The sequence below is a fragment of the Aulonocara sp. 'chitande type north' Nkhata Bay genome, linkage group LG3, assembly GCF_057382095.1.
Source record: "Aulonocara sp. 'chitande type north' Nkhata Bay isolate Kocher_YH1m ecotype deep benthic linkage group LG3, A_spYH_male_GT1.1, whole genome shotgun sequence".
NCBI classification, from domain to species: Eukaryota; Metazoa; Chordata; class Actinopteri; order Cichliformes; family Cichlidae; genus Aulonocara; species Aulonocara sp. 'chitande type north' Nkhata Bay.
In genome coordinates this window covers 20,381,817-20,405,000 of record NC_141346.1, presented here as the reverse complement: position 1 = coordinate 20,405,000, position 23,184 = coordinate 20,381,817, and the positions used below count along the sequence as shown (strand labels likewise).

The 23,184-nt window shown below is 41.5% G+C and overlaps 1 protein-coding gene, 2 long non-coding RNA genes and 1 pseudogene across 4 annotated transcripts in view; 2 read left to right on the top strand and 2 right to left on the bottom strand.

Annotated features, from left to right (window-relative positions):
• Positions 1-10,062, bottom strand: part of LOC147334449 (PRELI domain-containing protein 1, mitochondrial-like) — a 37,062-nt gene extending 27,000 nt beyond the window's left edge. Inside the window, exon 1 of the mRNA XM_086285928.1 lies at positions 10,012-10,062. Coding sequence (XP_086142054.1) covers positions 10,012-10,062 — 51 coding nt within the window. The remainder of the gene's footprint in view (positions 1-10,011) is intronic.
• A 3,667-nt stretch (positions 10,063-13,729) lies between these two features.
• LOC147334448 (alpha-tectorin-like) lies at positions 13,730-16,276 on the top strand (annotated as a pseudogene). Its single transcript, XR_015128360.1, has 9 exons — positions 13,730-13,872; positions 14,035-14,278; positions 14,582-14,738; positions 14,863-14,950; positions 15,060-15,122; positions 15,278-15,477; positions 15,587-15,718; positions 15,812-15,999; positions 16,160-16,276. The product of XR_015128360.1 is annotated as an alpha-tectorin-like (transcript).
• Positions 16,277-17,332: 1,056 nt separating this feature from the next.
• On the top strand, positions 17,333-18,554 carry LOC147334447 (uncharacterized). The gene is made up of 3 exons (XR_015126107.1): positions 17,333-17,647; positions 17,735-17,897; positions 18,207-18,554. It is a non-coding gene; the product is annotated as an uncharacterized LOC147334447 (long non-coding RNA).
• Positions 18,555-20,941: 2,387 nt separating this feature from the next.
• On the bottom strand, positions 20,942-22,449 carry LOC147334446 (uncharacterized). Its single transcript, XR_015128582.1, has 3 exons — positions 21,879-22,449; positions 21,486-21,603; positions 20,942-21,398 (listed from the first exon to the last, which is right to left on the bottom strand). It is a non-coding gene; the product is annotated as an uncharacterized LOC147334446 (long non-coding RNA).
• Between the last annotated feature and the right edge of the window lie 735 nt (positions 22,450-23,184).

The following is a 23,184-nucleotide window of genomic DNA, read 5'->3' as shown; positions in this document are numbered from 1 at the left end:
ATAAATGAAGACAGGAAACTAAACAGCAGTGATGTTTGTAGGGTTACTGAAGTTGGGCTAGCTGGTATATAATGATGTGCTACGTAATCGCTAGCGACACAGCTATGTTAGCATAACATAAACAGTGAAGCTGGAGGACGAACACTAACACTTTTCCACTTATAAAAGTTAACGTGAAGGTTCCTCATGGTTAGAGACAAATGCAATCGCATGGCAGGATGCTGTAAACGGACCAAACTTCGGTCCGGAGAACAACTGAGATAATCCATCCACAATACGAGGTTAGTCATTAATATACTGCAACAACATGGGAATAGAGCAGCTGCTAGAGAATTCAACATTAATGAACCAATGGTACAGAAGTGGAGGAAGCAAGAAGAAGGAGTTTAATAAAGTTTGATTTATCTGACTGCTTTGTTTCGCTTAATGTGCCTTATAATCCCGTGCACCTTATGGTCCAAAAAATATGTACTGCACACTGCAGTTTAATGTTGCAAAGCACCTCTTTTTAACTTCAGTGGATATTATATATGGTTATGCTCAGGATATGTCAGCCCATTTCTACTGGAAATGCCTTTTGGTTAAACTTTCAGCAAGGAATTAGCATTTGCACTGTTACATTTTTATAAAGCTTTAATGTACATAAAAACCAGCTTCTTATTTAAGTGAAAATAAATGGAAGGTTGTCTTTTTGCGCTAGTAATGTTGTGGAGTTGTATTTTGTCTCGCATCAATTATATCGTCAGTTATATCGTTATCGCAAATTTTCAAATATATATCGTGATAAATGTTTTTGGCCATATCGCCCTGCTCTACTAGGCATTCCAGTATCCAGCTGTGGGGCATTGAGTCATAGGCCTTCTTGTAATCAATCCAGGCAGTGCACAGGTTGGTCAGTCTGGTCTTGCAGTCTCGGCTGATTGTTCTGTCTACCAGTAGCTGGTGTTTTGCGCCTCTGGTATTCTTGCCAATTCCTTTCTGTGTCCCGCTCATGTATTGACCCATGTGCCTGTTCATCTTAGCCGATATGATGCCTGACAGGAGCTTCCATGTAGTACTGAGGCAGGTTATTGGTCGGTAGTTGGAGGGGACAGGTCCCTTCTTGGGGTCCTTGTGGATCAGGACCGTCCGGCCTTCAGTTAGCCATTCCGGGTGTCTCTCGTTAACTAGCAGCTGGTTCATTTGTGCTGCCAGACGCTCGTGGAGTGCAGTCAGCTTCTTCAGCCAGTAGGCGTGAACCATGTCGGGCCCTGGTGCTGTCCAACTCTTCATACTGGAGACCCTTTCTTGGATATCTGCCACTGTGATGGTTACTGGACCCTGTTCAGGGAGGTCGCTGTGGTCTGCCCTCAGATCCTCTAGCCACTGAGCATTGCCGTTATGGGTTGCATCCTTCTCCCATATGCTCTTCCAGTATTGTTCCGTCTCCAGCCTTGGTGGTGCTGTTCTCTTATTGTTCCCTTGCCACTGAGAGTACACCTTTGCTGGTTCTGTGGAGAACAGCTGGTTTATTCTCCTGCCTTCTATCTCTCTGGTGTACCTCCTCAAGCGGCTGGCCAAGGCTGTGAGTCTTTGCTTGACAGTTTCCAAGGCCTCAGGTATGGACAGCTTGCTGTATTTCTTAGGCACCTTATTTGTCGCACCTTTCTGCAACTCCGTTAGTTGGCTAACCTCCCTCCGTGCTACTTTGATCTTGCCCTCTAGCCTCCTTCTCCATGGAGGGTACTGCCCCTTGTGGCTGTTCAACTTGTAGCCAAGCATCTCACTGATCACTGCTGCCGTATTGTAAATCAGCTTGTTAGTGTCGGTAATCGTGGTTGTACAGTGGGGCAAAAAAGTATTTAGTCAGCCACCGATTGTGCAAGTTCCCCCACCTAAAATGATGACAGAGGTCAGTAATTTGCACCAGAGGTACACTTCAACTGTGAGAGACAGAATGTGAAAAAAAAATCCATGAACCCACATGGTAGGATTTGTAAAGAATTTATTCGTAAATCAGGGTGGAAAATAAGTATTTGGTCAATAACAAAAATACAACTCAATACTTTGTAACATAACCTTTGTTGGCAATAACAGAGGTCAAACGTTTACTATAGGTCTTTACCAGGTTTGCACACACAGTAGCTGGTATTTTGGCCCATTCCTCCATGCAGATCTTCTCGAGAGCAGTGATGTTTTGGGGCTGTCGCCGAGCAACACGGACTTTCAACTCCCGCCACAGATTTTCTATGGGGTTGAGGTCTGGAGACTGGCTAGGCCACTCCAGGACTTTCAAATGCTTCTTACGGAGCCACTCCTTTGTTGCCCGGGCGGTGTGTTTTGGATCATTGTCATGTTGGAAGACCCAGCCTCGTTTCATCTTCAAAGTTCTCACTGATGGAAGGAGGTTTTGGCTCAAAATCTCACGATACATGGCCCCATTCATTCTGTCCTTAACACGGATCAGTCGACCTGTCCCCTTGGCAGAAAAACAGCCCCATAGCATGATGTTTCCACCCCCATGCTTCACAGTAGGTATGGTGTTCTTGGGATGCAACTCAGTATTCTTCTTCCTCCAAACACGACGAGTTGAGTTTATACCAAAAAGTTCTACTTTGGTTTCATCTGACCACATGACATTCTCCCAATCCTCTGCTGTATCATCCATGTGCTCTCTGGCAAACTTCAGACGGGCCTGGACATGCACTGGCTTCAGCAGCGGAACACGTCTGGCACTGCGGGATTTGATTCCCTGCCGTTGTAGTGTGTTACTGATGGTGACCTTTGTTACTTTGGTCCCAGCTCTCTGCAGGTCATTCACCAGGTCCCCCCGTGTGGTTCTGGGATCTTTGCTCACCGTTCTCATGATCATTTTGACCCCACGGGATGAGATCTTGCGTGGAGCCCCAGATCGAGGGAGATTATCAGTGGTCTTGTATGTCTTCCATTTTCTGATGATTGCTCCCACAGTTGATTTTTTCACACCAAGCTGCTTGCCTATTGTAGATTCACTCTTCCCAGTCTGGTGCAGGTCTACAATACTTTTCCTGGTGTCCTTTGAAAGCTCTTTGGTCTTGGCCATGGCGGAGTTTGGAGTCTGACTGTTTGAGGCTGTGGACAGGTGTCTTTTATACAGATGATGAGTTCAAACAGGTGCCATTCATACAGGTAACGAGTGGGGGACAGAAAAGCTTCTTACAGAAGACGTTACAGGTCTGTGAGAGCCAGAGATTTTCCTTGTTTGAGGTGACCAAATACTTATTTTCCACCCTAATTTACGAATAAATTCTTTACAAATCCTACCATGTGAATTCATGGATTTTTTTTTCACATTCTGTCTCTCACAGTTGAAGTGTACCTCTGGTGCAAATTACTGACCTCTGTCATCATTTTAAGTGGGGGAACTTGCACAATCGGTGGCTGACTAAATACTTTTTTGCCCCACTGTAGGTATTGCCCGTAGTGCTGCATTAACATCATCTAGCAGACCTTCTGAGGGTACTTCACGTAATCTTGGTAACCGGCTACAGGGGATCCAGGTTTCAAGCTTGGCCATAGCTTGGCCAAGCTTGGCCATATATTATATTATATATATATACATATATACATAAAAGTCACTTATCAATAAATAGCTGAAAAAGAAACATGTGTAGCTGTAGCAGTAAACAGTGTGTTAAGTGGATGCTTTGTACAGGGAGATGGCCACAGGCAGGAATGATTTCCTGTGTCGTTTAGTGGTGCTTTTCAGTAATCTCAGTCTCTCACTGAACGTGCTCCTGTGACTGACCAGCATGTCATGGAGTGGGTGGGAGGTGTTATCCAACATTGTCTTTATCTTGGACAACATCCTCCTCTCCGACACCACCTTGAGGGAGTCCAGCTCCATCCCCACAACATTACTGGCCTTACGGATCAGTTTATCGAGTCTGTTGGCATCTGCGACTCTCAGCCTACTCCCCCAGCATGCAACAGCATAGAGGATCGCACTGGCCACAACAGACTTGTAGAAAATCCTGAGCATTTTCTGGCAGATGTTGAAGGACCTCAAAAAATAGAGACGACTCTGGTCCTTTCTGTAAAGTGCTGTGGTGTTTTTAGCCCAGTCCAGTTTATTGTCAATGTGTACTCCAAGGTATTTATAGTCCTCCACAATGTCAACACTGACCCCCTGGATTGAAACAGGGATCAAGTGTTTCCTGGTCTTCCTGAAGTCCACGATCAATTCCTTGGTCTTTGCCACGTTGAGCTGCAGATGATTCTGTTCACACCACGTGACAAAGGAGTCGACCACAGCCCGGTACTCTGTTTCATCATCCCTGCTGATGCATCCAACCACCGCAGAGTCATCAGAAAACTTCTGAAGATGGCAGGTCTCTGTGCAGGGGATGAAGTCTGTGGTGTAGAGGGTGAAGAGGAAGGGGGAGAGGACAGTCCCCTGTGGTGCCCCTATGCTGTTGATTACCTTGTCAGACACACACTGTGGGAGACGTACATATTGTGGTCTTCCTGTCAGGTAATCAACAATCCAGGACACCAGAGAAGCATCCACCTGCATCGCTGTTAACTTATCACTTATCTCACACACACACACACACACACACACACACACACACACACACACACACACACACACACACACACACACACACTCTTTGTTTGTATGTAGACGTCCGTCGTATGTTATGACCCTATGCATATTCATGTAACCACAATAAAAGGAGTGCTATGGGGAACCTGGCTGGGAGTCTGACGGAGGTCAAGTGGTGGAACGACACTTGGCTCCAGGCAGGTCTCCCTCATGCATGAGTAACAAGAAGAACTTTGCCTACTTCGTGTCTTGCTTGCTGTGTAATTATATTGTCTTCAACGTTCCAGCGAATAGGTTCAAGCTACAAACCTATCATTAATTGGTCCTTCGAGAGCCGGAGCCCTGGAGTCGACATTCACCAAGGGGAGAAGAGACACGCTGAAAGACTGACGTCAGCCAGGAAGTTCCTGTAGTAAAGTCCCAAGACGTGAGAGTTTGTCATCAGCCCAGTGAATGAGCTGTCTGTTTTCTCTCCTTGATGAATGGCGATCGGCGGGATCTGAGGCTATACTACACGCTAAGCAACAGCGAGTAAGTTTAGAGTCCAACTCTATAACTGTACGTCTTCGCCGCTCAGTGGGGCGTTGTCCGTGGCCGCTTAGTGGGGATAAATTCGCCGTCTTAGTGGGGCGATGTACAAAGCCGCTCAGTGGGGTTTTTTTGTACAGAAGCATTAAGTCGCAGAGTTGCGCAGTTCGAACTTTTTTGGTTCGCCGTCTTAGTGGGGAGAAATGTAGACCGCTTTGTGGGGTCCGCCGCTTTGTGGGGTATTGAGAAGTTCCGCGGGGTCCAGATTGTGCTGGACAATAGCCCTTTTTTGTGTTGTTGTTGTGTGAGTGTGTGCGGAGCAGAACACGTGGTCTGTGACGTCAGCAGCTGTTGTTGTTATCATGAATTCCTAAGCAACCAAGAGTGTGTCGGAGGGTGACAGACGTTTATGCTGGACTTTGCTCCTGGCAGCACAAAGTATTTAAATAAAAATAAAAGAGAGCAACGGTTCCATGGCTGCGCGGGTTTCACGCGGACCTGAGCCATGCGGTTAATCGCAGGCTTATAAATGGAAGAGATTCAAATGTTAGAAGTTTTCAGAAAACACATCAGCCTTGAAGAGCGTGTGGAGAAGGCCAGCCCACATCAGCAGCACTTAAGATATGCTCTGGTGAATGGCTTTCCCCCACCCCTTGCTGACACAAAATGTTTATTCTTTAGCTTGTTCGACAACAGCCTGTGCTCCAGACCATAGATTTAATTGAGGTGGATAGTTGTTAAAAGTAATCTGCATTAAGCTTAGGGTTGCTCAAATTCAGTACAATGACATATGAGATGAAGTAAAATAGGCAAATATTTAAACTAATGAAGTGCATAGAGGCACTTGACCTGTGTGAAAGACTGTCGTCTTTTTTTTTTTTTTTTTTTTTTTCTAAATGACATCAGAAACAGCAGTATGCGACATTACGTGATGGCAGAGCTTCAGTTCATCCTTTGTCATTTTTTTTTTTTTTTTTTTTTTTTAATAAATAGGACAGGGGGAATGAATGAGAGAAAGAGGGGGAGAGAAAGAAAGAAAACCAAAGGGGAGAAGATACGGTGAGAAGGGGGGGGAAGAGAGAGAAAAAAAAAAAGAACTCCTGGGTCACCTGTATGGAGAAAAAAAAAAAACAAACAACAAAAAAAAACAAACAGAGGAGACAGCAAACAACAAAGAGCAACATAATAATAGAGAAAACAAAGCACCATCACAATAAACTAGCTAGTCATAGATATCAATATTTACTAAATAATAAACGATATTGTGCAGCACGCAAGATAGACAGCGCACAGTGTGCTTTGAGGCAGCAGCCAAGAAAGCTTTAGTCCGCGTCTGTGAATACCCATGTGTGCATACCTGTGTGGATCAGCATGCTTGCATTCCAAAGGTTTCTCCATGTAATGATCTGCTAGGGAGTGTGGGGGGGCCACAGCCCCGTCCTCCAGGGTGTGAAGCGGGTATGGAGGAGATCAAAACTCCAGACATCCAGAGGCCCCCAGAACACAAGAGACCATGGAAGACCAACAGAGGGGCAGCCGCGCCACTGTTCCAGTAAGAGCCGAGGAGAGTCCCAGAGAGTCCCTGTCGTCTTAATATGAGCCATTGTTGAGATATAGAGCACACCTGTGAAAACAACTGTTACGGATTCAAATATTGGGGATGGATACAAGAGGAAAAGCCAAAAGAACAACACTGGTCCGGCCGGGTTAAGTCAAACAATGATTTTAATGGTCACACGCGTGGGAGATGGACACTGTACGCAGACAGCATCAGATCTCAAAATGGTGGAGCATTGATCAAACTCTTATAGCCTCTAGTGGCCCCCACCTAATTATAAAAGCCTAAACATTCACATTCTTTCTCTCACACAGCGCCTAAGCTACGGCCTTGGCTCCCTGTTTATCTGCTCCTGCTGAGATGGGGCAGAAAACTCCAGTATGTTCTGTTCTCTTCTAATCAGACAAATAAGGCGATGACTTTCTGCGAACAGTATTTCTTATAACTCAGCAGTATAATGCATCATAAAACAATATCATTCATTCACAATAAATCAGCAGTCTAATGCAATGCAAATCAGTTTAACAAATGCAATAGTTATCACCTTCTTCTAATTCAGGAGAATAATGCAAACCAAAACTACATAATAATTCACAATCTTTAATTAGGGGTCTAACATGGCATACAATAATATTATAATCCCACACTCCCCCTGTTGAGCTCTTTAGAATAAAGAGCTCACCTACACCCTGCATTCCAGTGTGGCCGGGTTCATTTCTTCTTACCGCTCAGGTCCTTTGTCCCCCTGTTGGGTGAACCATATGTGAGATGACCTCTGTGTTTGCGCAGTTCAGATGCAAGAAAAACTATTATTACAACAGTAGCAGGTACAGATGACACTCCCCAGTTCTGCCACAGCTTTATTTTGGTGCTACCTTATACCCTCCAGACGTATTCAGACTAGAACCCCTGTCCGAGGAGCTTTTAGCCTCTATTTTATTGCTGCAGCTACCAGTGTCGTCCAGTTGGGTGATCATCTGCTCGTCTTTCTTCAACCTCAGGGGTTAGACAACCCTTCAGTCGTTGCACAGATCAGGGGATTATTCTGCCCCGATTTCAAACAACAATCTGTGTATCCTCCGGTCCTGTGTATCCTCCAGAAAAAGGAACAGGAACGTGTCCCCCTTTTGACCAAGAGCCTCTCGAACCTCGCTGGTCTGGTGTTCCTGGATTTCCGCCAACCCCTTCATGGTTATTGCTGTGTTTATGGGATCCATCCTTTTGAGGTGACTAATCGGAGCCCAAGCGCCATGACACTTGAACCCAGTTGGTGTCTCGGCAGTCACTGTGTCTGTCTCTGCTGCGAAGGATCCTCGTATATCTGTGACCTCGTCTGGTGTCTGTTCCTTTCTCTGTAAGAGACAGAAAACCAAAACACCTCTCTGCCTAGCCCTAATAATCTAATGTTGTTATCTACTGATCTTCTGGCGATTCAGAATTGGTTTAGAATATTCAGAATGTCCCAGGGACTTATTCTAATCATATCCTATGTGTGTGTAAGCGTGTTTGCATTTAGCCCTCTGCACTCAAAGTCAATACCTGCAATATATCAGTCCGGACCATCACGCCGAACGAAGCTTATGACCTTCAAAAGACCAAGTGCCAACTCATTATAAGCACATTTGCAAGGCGTGTCTGAAAATTATTAAAACCACTCATTTTAACAAAAGACATCAAAAACAAATTAGCCATTTTTATTTCTAACATTTGCCCCCCGTTTTCATGTGTTTGCTTCCGCCTACTGTCCCACGGTTTCCTCTCCAGTGTGGTACTCAGCTTCTCATGAACACAGGCATTTTATCATCTAAACGCTATTCAGTTCATTTCAATGATTAACGCTTAAACATGGAAATAATGATTTATGCTTCTCACTGATTCTATAAAAAAGTCCGGAAACCTCTATTAGCTTAAGCTTTACCATACCTACGTCATTAAAACACAAATGAAGTCATAAAAATGTTCATATAATCCTTGTTTGATGTTAAAACTCAACTTCCCCCCTTTTTTGACACATTCCCATGTGTCAAATCAACGGAGCTAGAAAATTAAAAGAAAAGGTTAGTGACCTCGTATCTCAGAAAGTATGAGACTTTCTCCTATCCAGTGTCGTTGCTCCAGTCCTGTCATCCTGTGTTAGAGAATGAAATCATTTTAATTGTCATGTTAGATCTGTTCAACTCCTGGCTCTGCCCAGAGCCTGCGTCCGCAGAATTGCCAAGAAACAAAACCTGTAATAATATGAACTTCACTTCAATATGAACCTGTTGACTATTTCTGAGACAGCAAAGGAAGATTCTCTCCTCCTCGAGGACAGGCACTGACTCCCACTTATCTCCTGGAGCCAACTGTCCCTTATGGAGACACAACAATGCAGCCACAAGGTTTTGCAGATTGTTAAGTTGATCTGTGTGTAATGCTCGGAATCAGGTATGTAATATTAAATGAATGTTGTTTAATCAACTGCCACTACTTAAAACTTAGCAAAAGATATAACTGAATAAAAGAGCACAAAGAAAAGCATGATATCAGTGTTATGTAAGCGCGTGCGGCCTTCTATGCTCGAAGTCACTCCAGTCCATAGATCAGCCAAACATCGCGCTGACTGTAGCTTTTAACCCTTATTAACTTCAGCACAACTCTATAATGAGCAACAAACTGCAATATGTATAAAAATGATCATGGTTACACCTGCAATGAAAGATTATATGATTATTCTAACACCTGTAAATAGAAGATTAACCTGGGGTTATAACAATCACTGTAAAACAAATGTTAATGTAATGTCAATAGCTTAAAAAAATGTTTAATGCAATGCTTGTTATATGATTCTTATGTAATAATAATGCGGATGCTAAAATAACAGTAAAACACCCCCTTTTATCCCGTTTATAACCTTCACACATAAACGTTTATCCATGCCTCTTTTAATTTCACTTCCCCCTGTTTTCCCCTCACTGACCACAGCAGGGGAATCTATGTTTTGATTCAGCCATGAATGCAGCTCACCTGATTAATCACTGAGCCCCACCGTCACTGGCGTCTGACAGGGTGGCACTGCATACTCTTCCTTTAATGTCACTATTTTCAATCTGTTAATTAGAGTGCTTAAACATGAAGTAGACTACGTCCACAACAAGTCAATACAGCTGTAAATGTGGCCAATTATCAATCTATTACCAATCAATAATGAAAAATAGCTTTTATTTTATGCATGCTTTTAGTCAACCACTCACCCAGAGGGTTACCAATCCCAGAAAATTTCTTCTCCTCATTTAATGAGTCCGTCCTCCTTCCATGCCCTGGTAACTGGTTCATCCAGAGCTGTATCATCTTGAAACATATATGCAACAAGCCAAACCACACCTTGTTCACACCAACACTTTTCCGCCCTGAAGATGTCCAACGCCATCTTAGTCTGGACCAGGGTTTTAATAGTTTTGCAATTTTCATTAGTTTTATTTTTATTTAGTTTCGACTTCAGATTTTCAATTTCCTGTCAGTTGTAATTAGTTTTTACCAATTGTTTGCTAGTTTAGTTTAGTTTCTATTTTTTCTCCTGAAAATCCTTAGTTTCAGTTTAGTTTTGATTAGTTTCAGTTATAGCTTTAGTTGTGTTTGCAATAACTAAGTGTAATGAAATCCCCGTTCCATCATATCAGTCATGCTCTTCTGCTTATCCTTGGGTATTGAGACTATTAACTCTTGCAGCACCAGGATGGTCGTAATTTTGGTTCAAGTGAATTGATAAACTTTTTGAAGGCAATTGACTCACACAGTTATGTAGATGTCCCCGTCCTGTTGTCTCGGGATGCATCACGCTGTCTTGCCTGGGGTTAGCTTCTGTTTTCTGGGGAAGAGGGTTGAGTGTGCTCCCTTACCTTCTCAAGGTAAGCTAGGTTAGCCTTCTGGTGTGAGCTTTTCAAGTGCACTTTAAGATTTGTGGGAGTTTTTTCCCTTTAGAAATGTCCCTTTATCCAAAACACAGTCATATTCAAAGTAATCCCAAATTGGACTCTGGCGCTTTCTCCCGACTTTTCCTGACCTGAGTCTGCGCGTGGACGGAGCAGCAACCAGTGTCGCCAACTCCTCAATAAGGAAAATCGCTATTGGTTGTCCTAAAAGTCGCTAGAAGTCGCTAAATGACGTCATCGCCTAATTTGCATAATTGGTCATGCTAATCTCATTGTAACCTAAGTTGTTGGAGAGAGAAATAACATCGTGGAAGAGACATAAAGTGAGTAAAAAACGTCCTAAATGCATTTAGAGTCTATTTAGAACTATAAATTAAATTTCTTTTAGCAATTATTGTTTTTTTGTTTTTTTGACACAATTCCAACCCTGCTCCTTTACCTGGGCTTGGACCGGCAAAAGTGACCCGAAATAGGCACTCTGGTGGAGTTACTTTGTGTGTGTGTTTATAACTAGTTTTAAACCTTGTGATCCACAAAACAGCATAAGAGTAAAACAGTAAAACAAGAACTGACTGCGTTACAGCATCCGCTGCTTGTTGAGAGTAAAAGTGATACACGCTTTCACGTCTTTTTTTTAGCTAAGGGGTCTGAAAACTCGCTAAATATAGCGACAAAGTTGCTAAGTTGGCAACACTGGCAGCAACACAGATGACACGACTAACGTACTGCCACCTTCTGGCATAATGAGACAGCAAGAAAAAATCTGGAAACTAAACTTCATCTTCACCCTTGACTATCGTATGACACACACACATCAATGAAAACGAAACACATTTTGCTATAAATTCAGTTAATTTTAGTTAGTTTTGTGAACACTCATTACAGTTTTAGTTAGTTTTCCTTTTTTGTTTTTATTTTTATTTCTGTTAACGAAAATGTTTTTTCACTTCTAGTTTTCGTTATTTCGTTAGTTTTTGTTAACGATAATAACCTTGGTCTGGACTGTCAATGGTGACTTTAATGCTGACTGTTCCGACAATCCATTTTATAACATTTCCTGGTCAGATTAGCCAATCTCTGTACACTGGAATAAACATAATCAACATGGTCAATATTTTTCCTGCGTGTTATTTCACCATCTTATCAATTCCAATGCTCCATCCTTATGTGGTTTGCGACATTATGTTTATCCACTCTGTCTCTAAATGTTTGAAGAATTTTTCAAGTTTGGGGTCAAATTTTGAGAATTTGACCATAAGTGAAAGTTATGGTGTTATCACCCCCTTCGGGGCTTACCTTTCCCAGTTTTGATGATATTCCTCCCTATTCTTTGCAAGTACCCCCTTTTGGTGGCGAGAAACTGTTGGTGTGGTCAAGTGGGTGCTGTAAAAACAAAAGCTCAGGACAGATCAGTCACCAGTCATGTACTCACACACAAAATTAGCATATATCGAATTTCATATTGATCCTCTGAGTGTAATGGTACGTTTTAATTTGAATTTCTCAAAGCTAAACACAATATTTTTCTTTATTTTGCTCTTGTTCTTGTGCAGCACCACCCCTCAGCACATGCCCCTGTCGGTTATATCTGTACTTTTCTGAATTATTGACTATTTCAATGAAGGGACCTAAAAGACGGGGACCAGTGTTTATTATTACATATCTCCATTTTGAGTGTGACAAGTCTATCATTCCCCTGTTATTCACAGACCTCAATAGAGGGTTTTTTGGCTTTTTTTTTTTCCTCTATAAAAGTTAATTGACTCTTTACAGTGGCCTGCTATGGTTAATAATAACACGTTCAGTCATGAGTGAAATCAAACCTTTTCTTCACTTTAGCATTTAACATTCCCAACAATATAATGTGATACATTAATTAAAACACAGCTACTAAAACACAATTTTCTTAATGCAAACATCAGTAACTCAAAATTAGCAACCAAAGGGTTAAGTCTGCATTTCACACTCATGTGAAGCTACAGCCTCCCCCTTTAGTCTCTGTCATCCTTCTGTTCCTGCAAAAACAAAACGAAGCAAGACAAAACATCCACCCTTCTTTTACAGGCTGGGTGAATTGTTTGTGGACATTTACTAATCCTAAAGTCGGTACCGTTTTTGTCTCAGTATCAAGTCAGTTAAAACTTTTAGTCGTCAGTCCATCACAGTCCAGTCACATGCATACATCCACACACATTCATACCAGATATTGCTGATAATGGAGTCTCACGCGCAGCCTATTCAAGGCTCCATCACCAGCAAGATGACGTCATCATTTTAAAGGAAAACAGTTCCTTGTGTTTTTTTTGGACTGGATTGACTCGCTGCAATCCTTTTAGGCTCAGGACTTCTCATGTGATCAATGTCCCATCTTTCTCCCAAGCCCATTATAATCATGGAGAAAAATACTTTGCGACTGTTTTCAGTAAGAATATTTTATAGCGCTTTAAAGTTCAATCTCTCAGGCCTGAGAGATTCACATTCTTTCTCTCACACAGCGCCTAAGCTACGGCCTCCTGCTGAGATGGGGCAGAAAACTCCAGTATATTCTGTTCTCTTCTAATCAGACAAATAAGGCGATGACTTTCTGCGAACAGTATTTCTTATAACTCAGCAGTATAATGCATCATAAAACAATATCATTCATTCACAATAAATCAGCAGTCTAATGCAATGCAAATCAGTTTAACAAATGCAATAGTTATCACCTTCTTCTAATTCAGGAGAATAATGCAAAATATTTCTAACATTTTGAGTTATTTTCCAGTGTTAGAAAATCAGCACTGCTCAGTGTTAGCCATTGTTAATCTTCAAAACTGACTAGGTTACTTTTAAACATATAACACTGTCAAAGTGTTAATTTAACACTCAACAGTGTTGTATTTAACACTCAGAGGTGTGCACCCATATAGACACTCTCCAGTGTTAATTTAACACTGGAGATTTTGCTGTGTAACATGAGTTTTGTGCGGTTCTGCTTAGGACTTGGAAGTTTACATCAGTGGTATCAAGGTGACTACAGTGTACAAGAATACAATACAAGATATCAGTGGATGCAGACACTTAGGTTGGTGAATCTCAGGCTCATTACTTTGACTCTGGGATGTTACAGGGAGTGCTGTGCCTTTCTGCTTGCTCTTGTTGGTTTTTAAACTAAAGTAAACCGTCCATCACTTCTCAGGTATTGCATATGAACCTGACACTGTGGTGAGCGCTGATCCAGAAACCTGCTCCAAACTCACCTGCTCTGAAACTGCAGTCCTTGAAACCATTGGCTGTGGTCCACTGGAGCGTTGTCAAGGAAACAACACGTGAATATAACCCCATTTATATTTAAAAGAAAGATCTGATGCGTTAAGGGATTTTTTTTTAATGTAATTTAATTAATTTTTTTTATTTTGTGTATTTGGTCTCTTCCTCATCAGCGGCTTATGAGGTTAGTGGTTGATTGTTTTCTTCTTTGCTTCCATCAGCTGTGTAGTGGACACCACCTGTACTGTGACTGGCCCAACTGTCATCAACGTCCACAGCCAACTCAACTTCATCAAGGATCGGTGTGCTTACTCTCTGGTTTCTATTCCGTCAATCCCAAACCTGTACCTCGTGGCAAATTTCAGAGACCGCCGTCGTGAAGATGTGAGCTTATTGGACAGCGTGATACTGCGTCTAGATGGGCCAGGTGTTCATATTCACCTGGAACAAGGCGGGAGAGTTTGGGTAAGCTGCGTCAGGCAAGCTAAGGGTACATCTTTAACCATATTGCCATGTACATTGTTGCAGCCATTCCCCGATTCTCAATGGTGCTCATGGCAATTAACTAATGGTCATAACAATTCGGTCGATTGTTGGTCAGTGGTGCAAGTTTAGGTTATGCAAAGAAACTGCTGTGTTTCCTCTCATCGTTCTTCTCAGGGCTGTTAGAAGCAGTTCTTTCAGAGCTGTTGCTGTGAAATCAGCCTGTTTGTGTGTTTGACATGTTTCACTCAGTGTTTCCTCCACTTTATCTCTGCTGTGATGCAGCTGGACAACTCCATGTTGACCCTTGAAAGTTTGCCTCAGCTGGTTCATGGTGTGCAGCTCTCTCAGGACCAAACTGGAGTCACTGCCAAGCTGTCGCTCTCCAACCTCAACATTTCTGTCTTCTTTGACGGCTACACCGCACAGATCCTCTTAGAAGGTACAGAAGATAAAGTTTAATTCATGTAACGTAAACTGTAAACTGTGCTGTTATTTATTCTTCTGTGTTTGTCCAGTTTGAATATTGATGCTGATCTGACTCATTCTGTCCTGATCCTGTGCAGGACCTGCTGGTTCATCTGTGGAGGGTCTGTGTTGAAACTCCAGCAGGTCTCTGAGTGACCTGAGGCTCTCTGAGTACAGCTCCACCAGGTAAGACCTCATCACAAGCTCAGAGTCCCTCTGACTGCTGCTGCTGCTGATGTTGCAGATATTCTGTTTGTATGAATGAGCCTGAACTTTGTTGTTTGTCGCCCCCTAGCTGTGAGATGCAGTACAGTGAGCCTGCTGACACCACGATCGACTGCACCAGTGTGACTGAACGGTGAGCAGACTGATCCACAAGGCAGGAAACATCTGTGTTGTACCTTGATCTCTGTGGTACATCACATGTAACTGCAGCACAGATAGAAGATAAACACAACTGATTACAGATTATCATTTTATTATCTTCAACTTCATCTTCTGTCTGTGGTACAGCTGTAATCTCCTGAAGGAGGCGCCCTTCTCCTCCTGTAACACTGACATTGACCCAGAGCCCTACATAACCGCCTGCACCTACACTTTGTGTAAATATCCTGCAGTGGACGGACTCAACTGTCAGTTCCTGAAGGCCTACGCCAGAGCCTGCAGTCTACACAACCACGCTCAGGATGGCTGGACATCAAAGACCGGCTGCTGTAAGACCTTAATAAGACATTAATAAGCTCTCCTTTGTTAAAGACCTGAACTGTGGATTTTTAGAGCTCCCATGTTTTCAGGATAATACATCAGTGTGTTCCTCTGTAGCCTCTGAGGCCTTCTGTCAGGACAGGACCTGCAGCGATCACGAGTTCTGTGGTGAGAAGACAGTCGGTGGTGACACCCGCTGCTTCTGTCGGGCCATTTTTGCCTCCAAGTACCAAGCAAACAACTCTTTGGGTACGACAGCTGTGACATCACCATGACAACAGGGCTGAATAATGGAGGAAAACTTCTAACTGTGATTTTTCTGACTGATATTGTGACGTTCAGGTGATGCAACGGTCTGCATGCAGGACTCTGCTTCAGTCACTCTGGTCGGTTGTCTCCTGGAGGACAAACACATCAATTACTCTGCTTTACAGCTCAACGACCCGACCTGCAGGGGTCAGGTGGACGAGCTCACCCACATGGTGACCTTCAGCTTCAACAGCAGCAACAGATGTGGGACGGTGGTCACGGTGGGTTTCATCTCCTGCTGTTTAAGCTTTGATCTCTGTGAATTCTAAAATTTTTGGTCATCTGAAGTTTATACCAGTCAGTCAACATCTTAAACAGTATCAGATGTTAAAGATGAAACAATGAAGAACTTGCTTAGTATCTGATTATGTGACCCTGCAGACCAACAACAGCTACATCATCTATAAGAACACCATCAGGAGCCAGAATTACTCTTTTGACGTCATCACTCGCAACCAGTGTTGGTCAAGTTACTTGAAAAAAGTAATCAGTAACTAATTACTGATTACTCCCCCAAAAAAGTAATCCCATTACTTTACTGATTACTTATTTTCAAAAGTAATTAATTACTTAGTTACTTAGTTACTTTTTAAAAACATGATTTACAACCTGAATTGGTGATAAAGCGATAGATCTTTCAGCCCAATTCTACTTTTTCTACATAATCCATCATACAAAATGTAATCAAATGGAAAAGTCTCTTTTTTTTAACTTGTTTTATCAGTTTTAATCTTTTAACTTTATGCATCAAGCAAAAATTTAATTATATGCAACATTCTCTGACTTGAATAAATTAGTTTAACATTTAAACCTATTTTCTGCACATTCCAGCACATAAAATAAAATATTTTTTGTGTTTACACTCAGTCTTTCAAATAGATGCAAGTAAAACACAGCAGAAAATAAATAAAGTCAAAGACTCAGCGGTCCTTTTGCTCTATTTTCACCTGTAAAGCAGGACTGGGGGTAGGCGGAGGTTTACCCTGGTGCAGGTGTGCTGCAGTCAGTTGAAGAATCCGCGAGTTTCTCTGTGAGTTTCCCATTACGTCGTTTCGCACTCGGTGCTTGCTTTTTTCGCTGTAAAAAGTTTTCTTCCCACGCACAACGGACGCTAATGTTTTTGTCACTTTTTATGGAATCAAACTCAAAGTAAGGTCAGTACTTCCACACTTTAAACGCTGCACGCTCATACTCTCTCCCACAATCGATATATTATCCATTGTCGATCTGCACACAGCTGTTGTCACCAACGGCGCACTTGCTTACGTCACTGTCATGAGACATTCTCGCAAAAAAATCACGGTTTTAGTAACGCAGTAACGCAGCGTTCCTACGGGAAAGTAACGGTAATCTAATTACCGATTTTGCAATAGTAATCCCTTACTTTACTCGTTACTTGAAAAAAGTAATCAGATTACAGTAACGCGTTACAAGTAACGCGTTACTGCCCCTCTCTGCTCGCAACAACCAAGTCCAGATCGACTTCTCCTGTGTTCACAGTCAGCCAAGCATCCACACTGCAACCTTCAGAATCAGAGACTGGTTTGTAGTGGCTGCTAGGTATTGTTTGAATATTTGTTAAAATGTGGGCATTGTTAACAGTGCAAATGTGTGCATTCTGCAGCTCCGTTGCACAGAAGATCTCATGTGGAGCTTGGAATTACACTCTGATTATCAAGGCCTACACCGACGCTGGGCGGACACAAGTTGTGCAGCTGAACAGTCAAGTGAGACTGAACCAGAGGATCTGGGTAGAGCTGGAGACTAATGGGCTGGATGGAAGCATGGTCACTGTGGTGAGCGACTCCTGCTGGGCAACCAACCAGGCATCACCTACCAGCAGTCCAAGACATGATCTGATCATTAACGGTGAGAGATACTCAGAGTCACTCATAAGTTCACTTTGATCACCTTTATCAGCTCCTCAATAACGTGTATTTTCGTGGTTATGAAAAGCTGTGCGAACCCTGCTGACCTGACAGTGGCAGTGGAGGAAAACGGACTGGGAACCTCCACCTTATTTTCGTTCAACATCTTCCGGTTCACTGGGGGTTCTGGTGAAGTCTACCTGCACTGCAAACTCCACCTGTGTCCCAAAGAGGAGACCAGCTGCATACCGGTAGGCCTCGCTGTCAAACACTCATAGCAAGCTTTACCTATTCATCCCACCTGTTACAGGAGGGCTTGATTTGTTATGCACAAACCTAACCATCTATTCATTGTTCCAAAGCACACCATTAACATATATGGTCATATATAATCATTTTGGTGCTTTAAGTAAAGCAGGTGCATGTGTTACGTTCTAACTAAACACCTGTTTATTACTAGATTATATTGTTCTGTACATTTTTATCCTCATTTAACTACACTCACAGCATAACACTGAAAACATGAAGTGAATTCAGTTGTATTTTGTTTGAACATCCAGAATTGTAATGCAGCAGCTCGCAGACGCAGATCTGTTGGATCCAAATACGAAGGTGAAGCCTCCATCGGCATGTCCTGGACTCATTAGGTAACTTCAGGTGACAAATCTAATGAGTGGTGTAAGAAGTAAGATTGGCTGTGAACAGAATCACGAGAGGGCAAGAGTGGTTTCCATGCTGACTACGACTGAATGACCAGTTGCCGACCAAATGCTGAACATTGTTTTTGAGGACAGTGTTCAGCAGACACACAGAGCAACAGTACTTTACTCCATCTTCTTTATTCAATTTTATTTATATAGTGCCAATTCACACCAAAAGTTGCTTTGAGGCACTATATATTGTAGAGGCCCTACAATTATCTTTATTGTTGTACTTTCTGCCAAAAAAAAATAAAGAATGTGGCAACAACCAGCCTGAGTTTGATTCTTGTTTTCTGGCTCAAACACCATTCAGGTAGAAATCCAGTAATTATCCAGCTGACGATTTCTCTTTTTACGCAACCTAATGGAGTCAAAAGCATACAGTGTATCACGGTCCTGGGTGATTTGACCAAATGTTTTTAAGTTTTTGGACTTTCGTTTTATTTATGTAAATATTCTATTTGACTCTTGGTTTACTTGTTTATGTGGTTTCCTGCATTTTCCTTGTGCCTTGATTTTAGCTACCCTTTCATTGGCTCATCCTTCAATTTAGTTTACCTGTGTCTCGTTATCCCCGGCTTTCTCCACTTCCCCTTCTCCGTGTACATATAGTGCTGTATTGGACTTTGAAGTCTGTTCATCTCATCTCTGTGTTTCTGCAAGCTTTACGTTTCAGTTGTTTATAGCTTCCCCCCCTTGAGCACACAGTTTTTGATGAAAACAGAGAGGTGTGACCATCAGTGTTGGTCAAGTTACTTGAAAAAAGTAATCAGTAACTAATTACTGATTACTCCCCCAAAAAAGTAATCCCGTTACTTTACTGATTACTTATTTTCAAAAGTAATTAATTACTTAGTTACTTAGTTACTTTTTAAAAACACGATTTACAACCTGAAGAGGTGATAAAGCTTTCAGCCCAATTCTACTTTTTCTGCATAATCCATCATACAAAATGTAATCAAATGGAAAAGTCTCTTTTTTTTAACTTGTTTTATCAGTTTTAATCTTTTAACTTTATGCATCAAGCAAAAATTTAATTATATGCAACATTCTCTGAGTTGAATAAATTAGTTTAACATTTAAACCTATTTTCTGCCCATTCCAGCACATAAAATAAAATATTTTTTGTGTTTACACTCACTCTTTCAAATAGATGCAAGTAAAACACAGCAGAAAATAAATAAAGTCAAAGACTCAGCGGTCCTGTTGCTCTATTTTCACCTGTAAAGCAGGACTGGGGGTAGGCGGAGGTTTACCCTGGTGCAGGTGAGCCGCAGCGGTCAGTTGAAGAATCCGCGAGTTTCTCTGTGAGTTTCCCATTACGTCGTTGCGCACTCGGTGCTTGCTTGGAAGTTTAGGGGTTTTTTTCGCTGTAAAAAGTTTTCTTCCCACGCACAACGGACACTAATGTTTTTGTCACTTTTTATGGAATCAAACACAAAATAAGGTCAGTACTTCCACGCTTTAAACGCTGCACGCTCATACTCTCTCCCACAATCGATATATGATCCATTGTTGATCTGCACACAGCTGTTGTCACTAGCGGCGCACTCGCTTACGTCACTGTCGTGAGACATTCTCGCAAAAAAATCACGGTTTTAGTAATGCAGTAACGCAGCGTTCCTACGGGAAAGTAACGGTAATCTAATTACCGATTTTGCAATAGTAATCCCTTACTTTACTCGTTACTTGAAAAAAGTAATCATATTACAGTAACGCGTTATAAGTAGCGCATTACTGCCCATCTCTGGTGACCATAGCAAACAGGATACTAATGTTGTAGGAGATGAGGCAAGCACTGAATTATTTTAAATCTTGTTAGGCAGAATTTAGAAGTTGACCACACATGTACACAATACTATGCACCCCAGATTATTTCAGAGCATTAAAAACAAAACAAAAACTAAGCTTTATGCAAAAAGACTACAAGAATTTCAGAATTTTTTGGGATGAGTTTTTGGGTTCACTTTCTCACAAGAAGAACGCCGGTGAGATTTGATCCAGGAGTTTAAATCTGTACCATGACCGCTTTCGTGCATTTTTCAGGATGTCAGTGGGGCAGTTTGAGGTTTGGTTAGCAGAGTTGGGAAGACATCTGTGGAGGCAGAGAAGTAATTTTAGGGAACTGACTGACAGGGAACAGGAGCAGCTTCTAGCTGTGTATCTGAGGTAAAATAAAGGCCTTAATACTTGCAGATGATTTTGAGCTTCTAGAAATAAATTGAACACATCATTTTTGAAGTGAGAAATGTATTTGGTGACTCAAAGTCCTCCTAGAAGCAAGTCCTTCCACTCAGTTTCTTAAAAGCCTCCTGACACTTTAAACATTAGAAAAATTTATTTCAGTTGGCTGTTTAATGTTTTTGCCAAGTACTCTTTAAAATACCAGAATAGAGAGGATGGAGGATTTAAGTTTATTAGATTGATCAGTATTGCTGAACTATGAAATATTTTGAGTGCAGTGTGTTTTTTGCATACAGGCATAACAGAATAGCTTTAGTGTTTTGTTTTTTAAACTTGAGAATGAACTTATACAAAATGCAGCAAGATATTCAAAAAACATTTTTAATGATTAAAAAATACACTATATCGGATTCATATCGGTATCGGACACATAAAGTGGTATCATGCCATCTCTAGTATATACAGAATGTGGCAACTGAAGTATACACAGAGGGAAATTCAGGGAAGTGCAGACAGCCATGTAGAACGAGACCCAGCTGAACTAAATTATCAACAATGGCACAAGGAAAGCACAAGCACACCAACTCAAAATAAACCAAAAATGTCATAATTATATGTCAAGTTTATTTCTAAAGTACATTTAAAAACTACAGCTGATGATTAAAGTTATGTACATCTAAAAGAAAATTCAAGTAACATAAAACAGAGGACACAATCAAAGTTTAGGTTCAACAGTTTTTCCAAACAGTTAGAGTTGAAGCATTCGCAGAGACAACCCTGTGTTTCATCCCTGACCACCAAATACAGCACCGAGCTCCTGTCAGAGCTTCACACTGCAGCGATAAAGCTGTGCTGCACAGTGGGGACCTAAACATAATCATCAAATTAATGACAATGATAACACGATCACATGCTTAACTTGTTACAGACAAATATACACAATACACCTTTTACCTGACATCCTGTCAGAAAACACTGGAATTCACCCTACACCTAAAAATTTCCATGTATGGTGGATCCTAGATGCACTCCAGCTGTCGATGGTGTACTGCCCACAACTCAACAATGGCCTCTGGGAACAGACATAAATAAAAAGTTGTGTAATGTTCAATCTCACATCCTGTCCAACCTTTTGGAATGAGGTCTGTCACACTAGGTGTTTTGGCAAGATGCACTCCAGAAAACATGCCTGTCACCTTTTCATTGACATTGACATTAATTTTAATGTAAATCAAATTAATTTGATTTGCATTAATTAACATTAATTATGTGTAACCACATAATTTCCTCAGGGATTAATAAAGTATTCTGAATGTGTCATTTAGTTCACTAATTAGTAGCATTTACCTTCACGACAGTGGTGATGTCTTTCAATTTGTAGCACAGCAAGTTTTTTGTGTTTATGATTCTGTGAGAATCGCTCCACATGGTTTACCCAAAGTATGTTGATTTCCTCAAAATCAAATGTGAAATGCGCCCTTATATCTGCTCCTCCCAAGCCTTGACATTCTAGATGTCTCATCTCAAAATACCTAAAAATTGTCTTTGTGTCCTTGCATGATGATACTGTAACTAGTTTTGTGTTTTTGCAAATATTTTGTTGACTCTTCATAAATAAAGGAGGTTTTCACATAGTTCACTCAAGTAAAATTGTTAAAAGTTAAATTGTCTACATTCCCCACTGGTTCCTGGTCCCTAAAAAGGTACCGTCTGAGCAGAAGCAGATGTAGATTAAAGTTGTTGTAATATGATGGCATTAACTGGACTCTAACAGTGTGAATACACAGTCATCCCAAAGATGAGGTGCAGTGAGGGTGACACGAAAACTTTCAGTGCATGCAAAATGACATCATTGCACTGAAAGATCCTCATTTTACACTCGGCTCCACTAAAATCCCATCTTGATGCAGTCTGGCCAGTTTAAAATACGTGTTCTTGCACAAAAGCACAACCAGAATACCATAGTAAAATGTCATGTGATTGAAAAAGTGAGACTGTGATGAAGATGATGTACATACGACAAAAATTAAATTTTTGCAAGAAATGCATTTTGAAAGTACACATAGTGTACTTTCTGTGGTGCAGTTTGTTAGCCCGAGTACATAAGCATACGCCGACAGATGTTCACCATCAGAGAAGCATGTACAAACTTAACGGTTCTTGATTCAGAGCCCAAATGTCAGAGTAAAGGAAGGCTTTCAGAATGTAAAGTGCGTATTGTTGTTAGCTGTAATAAAATCCCAGTGGGAACAAAATGTACACTAAAGTCCTTATTATCCAAACTGTTCCACATCCTGTATCTGTGTCTACACCGAGTCAAAGCAACATGACGTATAATGGGGTTTTTCAGATGAGTGTGTTAAGGACTGATAACAACTACGTAACACTGACACGATTACCTGTAAACATGCTGTGTACTCAAATGCATCTTTTGATATTTCAGAGGGCTGATAAAGGGACTGTGGGAGCTTTTCTATCTGTTACACCCAATAATTCTGACATGAAGCTGATGCTAATGACACTTACTAGAGATTTTTGTCAAACATCAGAAAACCTGCTCACAAAGGATTGGATCAATGGGTCAGTGAGTCCAAAGACTAAGCACAATGATCCTTCTAACATCTTTAAATGTAATGACCAATATTTTACATCC